Source organism: Choloepus didactylus, chromosome 14 (genome assembly GCF_015220235.1).
Source record: "Choloepus didactylus isolate mChoDid1 chromosome 14, mChoDid1.pri, whole genome shotgun sequence".
In the NCBI taxonomy this organism is placed as follows: domain Eukaryota; kingdom Metazoa; phylum Chordata; class Mammalia; order Pilosa; family Megalonychidae; genus Choloepus; species Choloepus didactylus.
Genome location: NC_051320.1, coordinates 40,639,868 through 40,653,633, shown reverse-complemented (window position 1 = coordinate 40,653,633; position 13,766 = coordinate 40,639,868). Strand labels below are relative to the sequence as shown.

The 13,766-nt window shown below is 37.4% G+C and overlaps 1 protein-coding gene across 8 annotated transcripts in view; it reads right to left on the bottom strand.

Moving 5' to 3' along the window:
- The window catches only part of RALYL (RALY RNA binding protein like), a 727,077-nt gene that overhangs the window by 25,583 nt on the left and 687,728 nt on the right, over window positions 1-13,766 (bottom strand). For 7 of the 8 annotated variants that reach the window (XM_037802772.1, XM_037802774.1, XM_037802768.1 and 4 more), the window contains one exon: window positions 9,218-9,390. The exons of the other annotated variant lie outside the window; for it this stretch is intronic. In XM_037802772.1, the coding sequence (XP_037658700.1) occupies window positions 9,218-9,390 (173 nt within the window). The remainder of the gene's footprint in view (window positions 1-9,217; window positions 9,391-13,766) is intronic. 8 annotated transcript variants of the gene reach the window in all.

Sequence of the window (13,766 nt, the reverse complement as noted above, 5' to 3'; positions counted from 1 at the left end):
TTCTCTTCTCTCTGCTGGAATGTCTCTCTTTTCTTTACACAAGCTTTTTCATTCTTCAAGAACCAGCTTGACTGTCACAACCTATTTGAATTGTGTTTAGATTCATTTGCTCTGTCATTTCACTTCCCATACTCTAGTGCCGTGATTCAGGTGATAATCGTATCCATCACCCTGGCTTGTTAATATCTGCTTTTTCTGGCTTCAGCACCACTTCTTCTACCCAATGAGAGCTTTATGAAACCAGAAAGCATTATGCCTTATTCTTTGCATCTTTAGGAACTAACAGTATCTAACGCATTGCTGAGCTTCCATGATTAAAATAAATCTCTTTTGTTTTGTTTTGTTTTAATGAATGAGTGGCTGATTGATGCAAGAAAATGAGACATATACGGCTTCGCATATGCTCAGATTCCTTAGAACCATAATAGACCATCTGTTACTATATTAGTGTCCAGATCACATGAGCCAGAGGGCAAATCTATAGCAAAAACTAAAATAAAAAGCCACACAGCATCACAGGCTATAGTTAACACATCTTAAAAAAAAAGAGTGTGTGTGCGGGGGGGGGGACTTTATTATACAAAAGAAATTCTTTTGAATCAAATAATCCAGCAACTATAAAATCAAAGAAAAATCTAACAAGAAGAAATAAAAATGTGTTTCTTCTCAGAATCTTACATTCATTTCCTGAGGGCTTTCTTATCAAATAAGAACTTCTTTTTTAAAAAACAAATTTGAATCAGTAGAGTCTTTAAAGCACAAAGTTCCATATGAACATTAAGTTGCTAGAAATGTTGTAATGTTTAATGAAAATGTAACATGAAAAATGGGATAATGATCATAAAAGCAATAATGAAGACAGTAGCTAAAATTTTCTTGCCTACTTAGTGCCAGTGAACTTTTTAAGTATGGTCCATGTATTAGCTCACTAAATCTGTAGACGAACTCTATGAGGTGAGTATTATTATTACAATTTCACAAATGAGAATACTGAAGCTGAAAGAAGTTAAATAATTTGTTCAAGGCCAGTATTCAACCTTATTTCTATGCAGGGTTGCCAGATAAAATACAGGAAGCCCAGTGGAATTTGTATGTCAGATAAATAACACATTTATTTTTTTAATAAAAGTATGTTCCATGTTAATATTTAGGACATGTTTATACTAGATAATTATTCATTTGTTTATATGAAATTCAAATTTAACTAGACATCCTGTATTTTTATTTGTTAAATCTAGGAACCCTATTTCTAGCTCTAAAAATATGTGCATTGGACCCCACTAAGTTGTATTGCATCCTAATTCTCTTTTACGTATAGGCAGTTCCCAATTTACTTAACTGAAATTAATGGGATCTACTTCAAACATTTAGCAGAACATCAAGACCCTTTATTATCTCGTACAATAAATGCAAAGGCTCTGAAGCCAGGGTGTGTGTGGTGTGCCCCAAGAGGCCAGGATGGCTGATGCGGGGTGAGTGAGAGAGCACCAGGAGCCAGATCAGAGAGGGCTGAGTGGCCAGCGTATGCAGGGCTCTGTAGATCCCTGTGCGGATTTACTTTTCTGCTCTGAGTGAGGTAGGTAGCTGTTGGAGGGTTTTACGCAGAAGAATGACAGGGCCTGGCTTAAGTTTCGGTTCAAACTGGCTGTTAATTGGAGAACAGTCTGCATGGGAGCAAGGACAGATGTAAAGGGAGTTGTTGCAAAGATTCAGGCATAACCTGCTTTTGATGATGGACTTTGTGGATTTCGGGCCTCGAGTTGTGTTGCTCTGCGGTCTTGGTGACAACTTCCAACATGGAGCAGCCCTTTCAGCAAAGAATAATCTTCTCTCACAAATGGCTAAGGTAAAGCCATTCCTCAAGGGGCCAGTGGGCAATGGGCAGGCAGGAGAAGAACATAATCAAACATGTTTCCAAGCATAGCTGAGACTTCCTGGAGCCCCCAGAGATAACTGGGAAGGACTCTGAGAGGGTGCCAAGGCATGCAACTATGCAGGCATTGAAAAAAGTCAGAAGACTTTTATTATTAACTGAGATATATACATATATATAGATAGAGATACAGATAAAGCTGTGACCCAAGTTATATCATAATCTGAAAAAGCATGGAAACATTAGTGTTGCCAAACTTAAATGCATGGCGTTAAAGGGGGAAACAGAATGAAATATATAAATGGATATAATTTCTCTACATGAAAGCACAGACTGCAATTTTTTAAACTGAATGCTTACTGAACCGAATCCCAGACATATAATACTTTTTAGATGTTATCCCATTTACTCCTCACAGCAATCCTAGGTCAGACACATATTATTACCAACCCCATTTTACAGATGAAAAAATTAAAATTGAGGCCAGTGAGGACACAGCTAAGTAGTCTGCACAAAGTTATGGAAATTTGAACTTGCTTCTGTCAGACTGCAGACAGAGCTCCTGTTTTTAAACAGTCAAGATATCCTGCTTCAGGAAAAAAAAATCCTGCCTCAATGGGCCAGGCAGGTCCTTTAATAAAATTAAAAATGATGGATGTCAAGAGAGATGCCAAGAGTAACAAGCCTGAAATTTACTACGAGGACCACTAATTAACAGAGGGATCAAGCTCCTGAAGATGTGAGATTCCAGGATGGAAAGCCACGAGAAGAGGTGCCTACCTATCATTCTCTTTGCATTCTTTCACCAAAGGCTTTAGCCATGTACCATTTCTGTGGCCTGCTGAAAAGAGCTGGCCAGTTAGTTGAGCATGGCCCTGGCTATACCTACCTCAGCAGCAGATCACCCATGTCACATCACTTGCAGGACAAGGAAGGGATAAACCTGGTTGTTCATCCTATCCCTAACCCCATCCAAATTACAAAAATGCTTTCTTCATGCCTTCAACATTTATTCTCAGGGTGAATAGGGAAGACAGCATGAGATGGACTGACAGAGTTCAAGAAAGGGGTTTGGACATGCTCAAATCAAACAGGTTAAGTTAACCACTTTCCACTTCCTTGTGATTTATGCCTCTAACTAATTCAGTTGGCACTACCTTTGGCTAAAGTGTTGCACAAGTTCTTATTGGTCTTCTAGCTAGCATTCAGTTCAAATAATGATAATGGAAAGATATAGAAGCAAGATTGATAAAGGGAAGCAACTAGGAGAAGAAGGATTTCATTAGGAAAGGAACAAAAAGTTTCAAGAAGAAGGAGAAATTTTCAGGCTTGCTCATAAGGAAAGGCTGAGAATATTGATCAGAGTTCTCTGTGCATTCCAGTTTTTCAGTGGGGAGTCAGAATGATTGCTTTAAGTTCTCTTCAACTGCAGGATTGGATTTGTTGTTCAGACCTTCCCCATGTGCATAGAAATTCAATAGCCTGTATACCCAGGTGAATTACAGCTTACTTGAATACTTTGTTAAATGATGAAAGATGTATTACAACACAGTCCTCAGCTTGCATGCCTAAGTTTTACACAATCCAGCTAGGTATTGCACTGAGGAGTCTGGACTACATTTGCTTGACTTGCTTGTGTGTAGTCAGCAAAAGCAAAAGTAATTACAACTACAATTCAAAAAGAGTTCAAATTCTCCTTCATCCATTTAAATGTTTTCCTTGTCTATAGTTTCCTTTGAGTTTGTGGTTTCATAAAATAAAATAAAATAAAATAATATCATCTAAAATAAGAAGTCGTCTATGCCGCAATGGTTTGTGGTTTCATACTTGAGCCTGCCGAAAGTACAGATTTCTGAGCATTTTCCCCAGAAAATCTGTATCAGTAGGTCTGGGTGGATCCCAATAATCTGCATTTAGAGCAAGTTCCCAGGTTTGTGGAAGCATGTTGGCCAAGAACTTCACTTTGGAAAACAATGGACTAACCTCTCTCAGGTTCCAAAACATATCTAGCAATGTTGTCCTAGAATGGACATAGAATCCCTCTCTTCTCCTACACCCTGGGGAGAGTTCCTCTTTTGGAATTAGCAGAATACCAAGCACTTACTTTTCAATGCTATTCTCATTATGGCATAGACAACTTCTTATTTTGGATGATGTTATTTTATATAAAAGGGAATACAACTTTAGTGGATATGAATAAAGAGAATAAAAGAGCTTTAAAGGTAAATATCTTACTTTTGAAATTTCTTGATGTTTTAAAAATTATCTTTCTATTATCTATCCATTATCTATCTAGCTATAATTTTATGGGTTATCTAATGCATTTGAATTTTAAATAAATTTTTCATAAAATGATTTGGAGATAACAAAGGATGATTTCAACACCCCTTTCTTGACTTTAGCACATGCTCCTTCTTTCATTTGGCATCCTTTGAGATGAAATTTCAACCCCACTTCTGCCAGGAATCTTTATGGACCATCCCAGCTGTGTGATTTCCCATCTGTAAACTGTATCTCTTTTATGGTTCTTACCATATAGTGCTTTGTATTTTTATCCATGTCATTTATCCTCAGTTAATTCATATCCTTCTTGAAAGCAGACATATGATTTTCCTTCTTTATTACCAGAGCATACATCTCAGTGCCTTTCATTTAGTGGTCAATCAATACATATTTTCTAATGTATTCAGAATCAGCAGAATGGCAGTGGTTCAATAACGTATGTACAGTGCATCAATATGTAGAGTTCAATTTTGAAATAAATTCAAATCTTATTTTCTATGCACTAATGAAATGTGTAAGTATAGATTATTTTAGAATCACAGAATTTTTAGCCTTTGCTGACTTCTACTAAATTATCTAGTCTTGTGAGTATTATTTTACATGTGAGGATATCAGTCATCAACCTATAAGACACTAAACTAACTGAGAGAAGGAACCAATTACTTAAAAAATTTCATTTCATGCATAAGGAAATATTATTAGATAACTTTGCATCATTTGTAGCACCTGGCTCACAGATACTAGACACCCAAATGTTAGCTGAGTGGATTGTTCAAGGAAATCAACTAAACTAACTGGATGTTTAGAACTAGATGATATATGGACAGCCTGTGCTCATGCCTTCAGCTTCTCACATGTTCCACAGGCCTCCACCACTTACAGATGCACTGCCAGCTCATTTTGCTGGGTCTCCTTTGACTCAGATCTCATTTTTGTTTCCTGCTCATTCCTTTGGAATAATTTTCAGAATTTTTCTTGACCAGTTTACTGGGCAGGTGGATGCCAGATCTTCTTTTTGGCTCTTACTGAATGAATTAAAAAACTAATTTTACTGTAGTATCCTTGCTGTTCAAATCTATAATGCCTCTCACTATTACAAAAATAGAAGGTTTGGGCTTTTAGTTTTCTTTTTTGGCAACCAAGGATGATTTGGTTCATGTAGTCTGGGGAAGAGGAAAAAGTAGACACGAGATCAGGGCATTTTCTCTTGGCAATCTTTAGGAGGGGCCCCTGAGTTGCCACTTAGATTGCAAGGAAGAAGTGTAAAACTCATTCTCATTCATTATTCTCCAAGTCTTGGAAAATAATGAAATACTAGAAATAAGGTTTAATTCGTCATCTTCTTAAGTCCCCAATTATAATGCAAGAGTTGAGGGAGAAAACCTGAGCACTTACAGGCAGCAGTTTTAATAATTACCTTCTGTGTGTTTAGAGCATAAACTGGACATCATGGGTAGGATTTTATTCCCTTGGCTGGATGATCAGCCTTTGCTCCTTTAGGCAAGGCCTTCCTGGACACACACTCACCCAGAGGGAAGGTCAAACAAATGAATTTATACGTTCTGATCTACTCTTCCTATTTTGCAGATAAGAAAGTGGAGACTCAGAGAAGTTGTTTAAAGGTATTTAGCTGGTGTTTTGGTTTGCTAAAGCTGCCAGAATGCAATATATCAGAAATGGATTGATTTTCACAATGGGGGTTTATTAGTTCACAAACGTACGGTTCTAAGGCCATGAACATGTCCCATTTAAGACATCAACAGAACGACACTGTGCCGGTTTGAGTGTATTGTGTCCCCCAAATGCCATTATCTTTGTAGTCTTGTGTGGGGCAGAAGTTTTGGTGCTGGTTAGATTTGCTTGGAGTGTGCCCCACCCAGCTGTGGGAGATAATTTTGATGAGATGTTCCCATGGAGGCGTGGCCCCACCCATTCGGGGTGGGCCTTGATTGGTGGAGCTATATAAATGAGCTGACTCAAAGAGAGAAAAGAGAGTGCAGCTGGGAGTGATGTTTTGAAGAGAAGCAAGCTTGCTGGAGAGGAACGTCCTGGGAGAAAGCCGTTTTGAGGCCAGAGTTTTGGAGCAGACGCCAGCTGCCTTCCTAGCTAGCAGAGGTTTAGAGGATGCCATTGGCCATCCTCCAGTGAAGGTACCCGATTGCTGAGATGTTACCTTGGACGCTTTGTGGCTTTAAGACTGTAACTGTGTAGTGAAATAAACCCCCGTTTTATAAAAGCCTATCCATCTCTGGTGTTTTGCATTCCACAGCATTAGCAAACTAGAACAGACACCTTCTCTGAAGAAAGGCTGATGACATCTGGGGTTCCTCTGTCACATGGGCAGGCACATGGCTGGAATCTGCTGATCCTCTCCTAGGTTTAGCTCTGGTTTCTGTGGCTTTCTCCAAAATGTCTCTGGGCTTCTGTCTTAGCTTCTCTCTTAGCTTCTCTGCTTGTTTCTCCTGGGGCATTTCTGTCTCTCTCTCTGTGAGCTCTCTTAAAAGACTCCAGTAAAGGATTAAGACCCACTTTGAATTGGGTGGGTCACATCTCCATGGAAACAACCTAATGTAAAGGTCCCACTCACAATAGATCTGCCCCTACAAGATTGGATTAAAAGAACCTAGTCTTTTCTGGGGTACACAATAGATTCAAATCAGCACAATTGGATGATGACAGATCTGTTCCTAAAATTGGCCATGCCATCTATTTCATGGCAGACTTTTGGTAACTGTCCTACTCTCTAACTTTCCATCTGATATTTAGAGTGACTTCATTACCCAGGATGGAGGATCCATCCTGCATCCAAGTCTCTCAGGTCCTTGCATGCTTCATCTGCAGTGACTTTTGCACTGCTCTCATTTCCATTAGACCTTCCATAGGCCTTCTCATCACTCATACCTGTCACAATTCTAAAATATCTGTCTCTAAGCATAGCTCCATTTTCCACTTATTTACTTGGTCCCACTTTCTCTGGCCCTCAACTGCATAAGGATTTGAATTGCCTTCAGCCTATGTTTTCTCCTTCTCAGTTCTCTCTTGTATTCCCTTCCTTTCCTGCTCGGCTTAGATTCTGTGACCCATCTACTCCGCCACTCTTTTTATTAATGGCAGAAACTCTCTTTAATTGTTGATTTTCTTTGCACATATCTGACCAAAAAAACCCACCATGAACCAGTCATCTGTTTGTGTTCTCCATCCTTCACCAGGGTTGATAAAAACCAATAGAGAAAATCCCACAGTTGGGCAGATCGATGGCTCCATAATATTTCTCAAAATGTGGTCCTCATACCAATAGCATCAGCATGACTTGGGAACTTATTAGAAATGCAAATTCTTGTTCCCTACTCAAATGCACTAAATAAAAAACTCTCAGAATGGGACCTCGTGATCTGTTTTAACAAGACCCCCAGGAATTCTAAAGTTTACGAAACTTTCTTGGTTTCTAACCTCAACTGGTTATTAACGTTGTCATTCTTCATATGGTTTCCAAATGAGTCATCTTTTATGTTTTCCATTATTAGCTTCTTCAAATGACCTTCATTCTCCTCAAACCTCTGATTTTTCATAGTTTGCACTTGAACTCCCTCAAACTCCTGTCCTAGGAGAAAGCCCCTGGATACTCCAATATTTAAAGTGGGCCTATGGCAGGGAAGATTCTAGCATAGGAACCCAAGAAGGAGCAATTGGGGGTGGGAGTGGGGTTGGGGGTGAGTGGATTTCTCAGAGGGGAGTGGTCAGCGATTTAAAATTCTGCCAAGAAGTCAAGTAAGATAAGAACAGAGAGGTAACCATTGGACAGGTCAACAGGGGTGTCTTTGGAGACCTCCAGGACAGCAGTCACAATAGAGAAGTGAGAAGCCTGATTAGAGGGCAGGAAAGACAGCATGTTGTTGAATTAAAATCCTGCCTAAGAAGCTGAGGAATTTGTTAATCCCTCCATTCTGTTTTTGTTCAATAGATTACTGAAATCAATACAATTCTAAAACCAGGGACTTAAGTCCCTCAAACTGATGCAGACTTTTGTAGGCATGGGGATGGTGGCTAAAGGCTCATATTTGAAAGGTTCAAATGAAGGTGCCACAGAATTTAAAGCGAATCGGAAAGTTAAATATCAACACAGAATTCCATGAAAGTAAGCTCTCTTTGAAATTATTGATAGAGTGGTTACCATGCAGAAAAAACCTCCACCAACCACCACAGCAAAATTAGGTACCATTAGGTATTAAAATAAATCTGAGCCTGTACTACCTGGGAGAAAAAGCAAAATATTAATATTGATATTAATATGATTAGTCTATACATATTTGCAAATAGCATTACACACACACACATACTCACCTTTCCCATTATAAAGCCCTTAAAGATAGTATATGTAATTTCATGGCTGACAAAATATGAGAAATAATATCCTCAACAGAGTACATTTACCATGTCCTTGTTGCAGTTATGCAAGAAATGATGCCTGGAAATGAGCAGTGTAATGACTACAATGTTGGGAAAATAAAACACGTAAGAATCAGATCTCAGCTAAATTCCCAAATCCTAAAAATGGAAATCAAATTGCATGGGCATTGAAAATGGTGACCTGGCCATAGACAAAAGGGTCATCACAGTGAACAGAATGTAGAAAAGGCTATTGTCTGTACAACTAGAATATATATAATTACCATCAGTGAGTGGAACTACCAAATAAGAGAGGTTGTATCTTCCACTAAATGGTTATATAATACCAGGATATTATATCCACATATAGTTCACTTCTAATCGCACAAACACAAGATTCTTTCAAATTTGGGAAAGAGAATCTTTCACTTGGTTCTTTAGTTACAACTAATCTCATACATAATAATTCTCTTGTTTGTTCATCCACTCATGTATTAAGTTAGCAAAAAAGTATTGAGCACTTATTATATGCAAGGCACTGCACTGGTATTGCCTCAATATATGCATATAAGAAATAAGCTCCAAAGGATTTAATTCTCATTTTAGAATGGATGAGTTGCTGACATGCTAGTGCTGTTAGCTAAAGGGTGTGGACACCGAATGTGTGGTTCCTACCAGCTCATGACCCCCATCTTCATCGAAGTCCTCCTCTATCCCATCAGTCATCTCTTCTCCATCGGCATCAGGCCCTCCTTCAGCAGGCTCCTCTGTAGAGTGATCTGCATTCTCTGACACACATTCATCTTGGATCAGCTCTATACGCTCTTCCAATTGCTTCTTCTGAGCTTCTGGGGGGAAAAAGCAAATGGCTACTACCTTGGGTTGCTCACGAGCTATTTGGATTAACCATGAAAAATAGTCCATGAAAAGGTAAACCTTGAGTACTGTTAAGGATGTGAGGCAGCTAAGGTAATATTACATTTTCAGTTTTATTTGGTTGACCACATATACGTTTATCAATGTGCATTTACATGTAAGCATATCTATTTTTAATGGAATTAGGGAAAATCAGGGAATCCAGATGGTAGTATTACATAAAGAAATAAAGATTTCCATAAACAGATTTCTGGCTACTTTATTTTACGTATAGTCCTATCTAATAAGGTGGTTCTCTATGAAGGGAAAATAGAGCAAAAACAAAGGGCAAAAAATCAGATATAACATGGAAGATGTCATTCAAGGAGGGAGGATGGAGGAATCTCATTGACAAGTTCAAGCCTAGTTGGAAAAACCTCACTGAGGAAAAAAGTACAAAGGCAGATATGCTGTTCTTTCAGAAGAAATGTCTATACTACTAATCCTTTTAAATTTTAATAGCTAGATTCTGCTGGGTGATTGTGGTTAAGTACGATGGTTAAGAGCATAAACTCTGGCATCAGATAGCCTGTGTTCAAAGTCAAGCTTCACCACTTGATAGCCTGCTGATGCTGTGAGATGCTGCAAATGATTGGCCTTCTCTGAACCTCAGTTTACTCATCTATACAATTAGGATAACTATTTCCTAACTTTCAGGGTTTTGAGTAGTAAATCATAGTGTCTAGTATAGTGACTTGCAAATAATAAGTGCTCAATAAATGAAGCTACATTCTATCTTAATAGAATGCTCTCTATTTCCCAGGACCTGCACAATCCGTTTACAGAAAGCCACCCAAATGGGAATCATGTCAAGACCATAATAATTACATCCCCCAGTGGTGGTTTTCAGCTACTGTGAAAATGTCAAGAAACATTGGATATTGAATAAATGAGATCATCTTATGTACCTCCTTCTCTAACTTATTCCAATATGTGCTCATGACCATCTCAAAAGCTGGGTTGTTTTCAATAAATTTGATTATTGTTAATTTATTTATCAGATGATTCTTTCATTTTATTCTGAGTTTTAAAAGATGTTACCTTTTGAGCTTATTTATTTATATTTTGTGATAAGAAAAAGATACTACCAAAAGACTTTTGATTATTCCTGTTCTCTTTCATAATGTGAGGTAAAAGGAAAATAAGTATTGATATGTACATTTCGAGTCAGCATAAAACTTTTCAAAAATAACTTATGTTTAAATCAAAAAGCTTTGATAAACAAGATCTAAATAAGCAGATATCCTTTCCTATGGATTATTGAAAACTGGAAGAATAGTCACTTATAAATAAATGTTTTTGCATTTCAGTTCTCCAAATAATCAAGTTTATATACTGAAAACAAGAGTACAAGGGTGTGCCCTGACTGTGCTTCTAGTTCCAGCTTAATTATTGCCAGAGGAACAGCATGCCCTGGGTTTGAATCTACGCTTCGGCCACTTGATCAGATCATTTAAACCCATTAGGTCGTCCCTTCCTCATCTGTAAAAAAGCACTGATGATGGTACCTACCTGGGGTTGCAGTAAGGATGAACAGAGCTTATATTTGGAAAACGATTTACAAACTCTGCAGGACTACAGAAATGTGTATTTTACATACAAAAAGGAGTTGTGCTTTTCATTGTGAAAATGTCCAAATAATAGCAACAATAACAACAATTCAATCATGGCTAATTGCCAGGTTCTGTGCATTCCATTTACAGAAACCAACCTAGACGGGAATTATGCCAATAGCCATGCTGGTGAGTGTGGCTACTTGGAGGTAATCCATGCACAAACACTGAACAACAGTGAGAATCTTGTAGGTCTGAAGCTCCATTTTAGAGGAAGAAAAGGGTTGTAGACCCAACCCAGGCTAAAAATAATTACTATGGGCATATTAGAATGACCAAAACCTAGATTCTTTTTTCCTCACATACTTAGATGCAGCCTTTATATACCTTGATTTTTTTTCTATCAATTTATTAGCTTCAGGTTTCTTCATATAACTATGTAATTGACAGTAAGGTGTAAATTCTTTCCAAGTATACCTTCTAATCCTCATATACATAAAGAGAGTACTAACAGAAACAAATAAGTTAGCATAAATTCTTTCCTTTTCTCTGATGTCTTCGTAACTATTAACATAGAAGTCCTTTGAAGACTGTAATGTGTTATTGTAAAATTTAATCAAGTTTTTTTCCCTAAACCCAGAAAATTATAATCTAAATTAAGTAGAGAAACAGTTAAAGAAAAAAAACAAGTTTAATCTAGAAAAGATGACTTAGTTATCTGGATTAAAAGGAAGACAAATTAAGGAAGAGATACAGATCAAAAACACTCTGGACTTAAGTGTTAACTGAAAATTGCTAAACTTCATTCATCTCATCTTCCTTCCACTTATCATTGCTCTCTACAATTCTAGACCTTTAACCAAGGCTGACCCACCCACCCACCTATGACCAGCACCCACAGAGAATAAGCTGTGATGGGCAGTCTATGAACACTAAAAAGTTTTGACTCCTCTAACACTAATCCCACTTGATGCTCTACCCTATTTCTTCTACTATTGCTGATCCTTGGATCTTACAGTGGATTTGGCTACTCTAGTTTTGAGCCCCTGCTCTTCCTCTTAGCAGTGTTTTTTTGTACTTTTCTGGCCCCTCACTTTTAGCTGCTCTAGATCACCATGGTGCTTGTTCAAAATGTCCTGTATCTTAAGACCTGGTTTTTCTATCCCAAGAAAGAGTGGGAAATGAAGGTTTTAGAATGGACAATTATTATTCTATACAATGAAAAATGTCACATGTCATACAACTTTTCCTAAATCCAAAAGTGTCTCCATTTTAGGTCATTGTGTTTACCCTTTTGTTATCGCACATAAATGGACTTTTGCTTAAGATTGATGTTATATTGGGAGTTTTTTCATCTGGTCTGGTATATCCACATCTTCTCTAATGATTTCAGAAATATTTATTCTCTGGGAACCTTCACTTTTGATGTTGAAGATAACATTAATTTTATCCTCTAGAAAATCTCTGGTTAAAGAGGCATAGCAGATTTTCAAGGAGACCATGTGGGATCAGGTTTTGAAGATGTGCAGCCCTCCTCTTTCCTGGCTTCGTGTATCAGTTTGTTTCAGTTATCTTTGGAATATGAATGACTTTCCTGATCCTCCCAGCTGAATGTGATCTCTCTCTCCTTTGATCATCTAAAGCCCTGATCAAATGCTGCCTTTTAGTTAGTGCTACTGTTGTCTTATCCTTTTCTCATTAGTTTTTAAGCTTCCTGGATATTTGAGCTATTGTCTCACAAGATCATTGTCACACTTAAAGGGGATAACTGCAATCTTTTGTAAACGGAAAAGCACAATGCAAATCAGTTATAAAGAAGCATTGTGTTGTGCTCTGTACCCCTCACTGAAAGCCTTCCTTGTAGAATAAATAATTCAGGGTATTAGAAAGGATGTGGGGTTTGGGATTATGCTTCTGCTAATTATTAATTCCATTAACTAGTTTTCTTCTCTAGAAGATGGGTATAAAAATAACACCTCCTTCAGAGAGCTGCTGTATCCTCAAATAAGGAACAAGATGTGAATGGATTTTTAAACTGTAAAAGTCATGCAAATAAATCATCATAAAATATTCAAAATATACCTTAAGGTGAATCTATATTGATTACTTGATTGCTATAGCCAAATTGTCCATGTCAAAATCATTCACCACTATTGATCATTAAGAATCACATGTTACTAAGGTAACTCTGGCCTTTCATTTCTATGTTTACAAGACAAAGGGTTTTAAGTTACTGTCTTTTTTTTTTTTTTTTGTATTAACATACAACATGCTTCTAACTCCCCTGCTGGTCTGTTTCAAAGGCAGTGATATATTAATAGAGTTCAGTGAAAAAAACCTATAACTTATTTTTATTCATTCATTCAATAACTTGAAAGCTAAATACATTATTACATACATAAAGCCAGATATGATCTGGGCTGAGAAAAAAAGCCCTAATTACAACGTTTATTGATTCATAGGAATTTAATGGAAATACAGTCAGTCTGTGCTTTCGTAATATGTAGTGATCATAGACTTTTGTGATCACCTCAAAGGGATATGTTATAATCACCACACGATGACAGGTTCCATTAATAAAACCACAAGATGAAAGCACATCTTGTTTATTAAACTATTGCTTCACAGTTTAACAAGCAGTTTTGGTCCAGTGATTATCTTGTTGATATAGAAAGAAATAAAGCAACTGGCTCTACTGTTTTATGAATAATTATCTAATTTTACTCCTACTAGAAATGAGTAATAGCTTTTGTTAA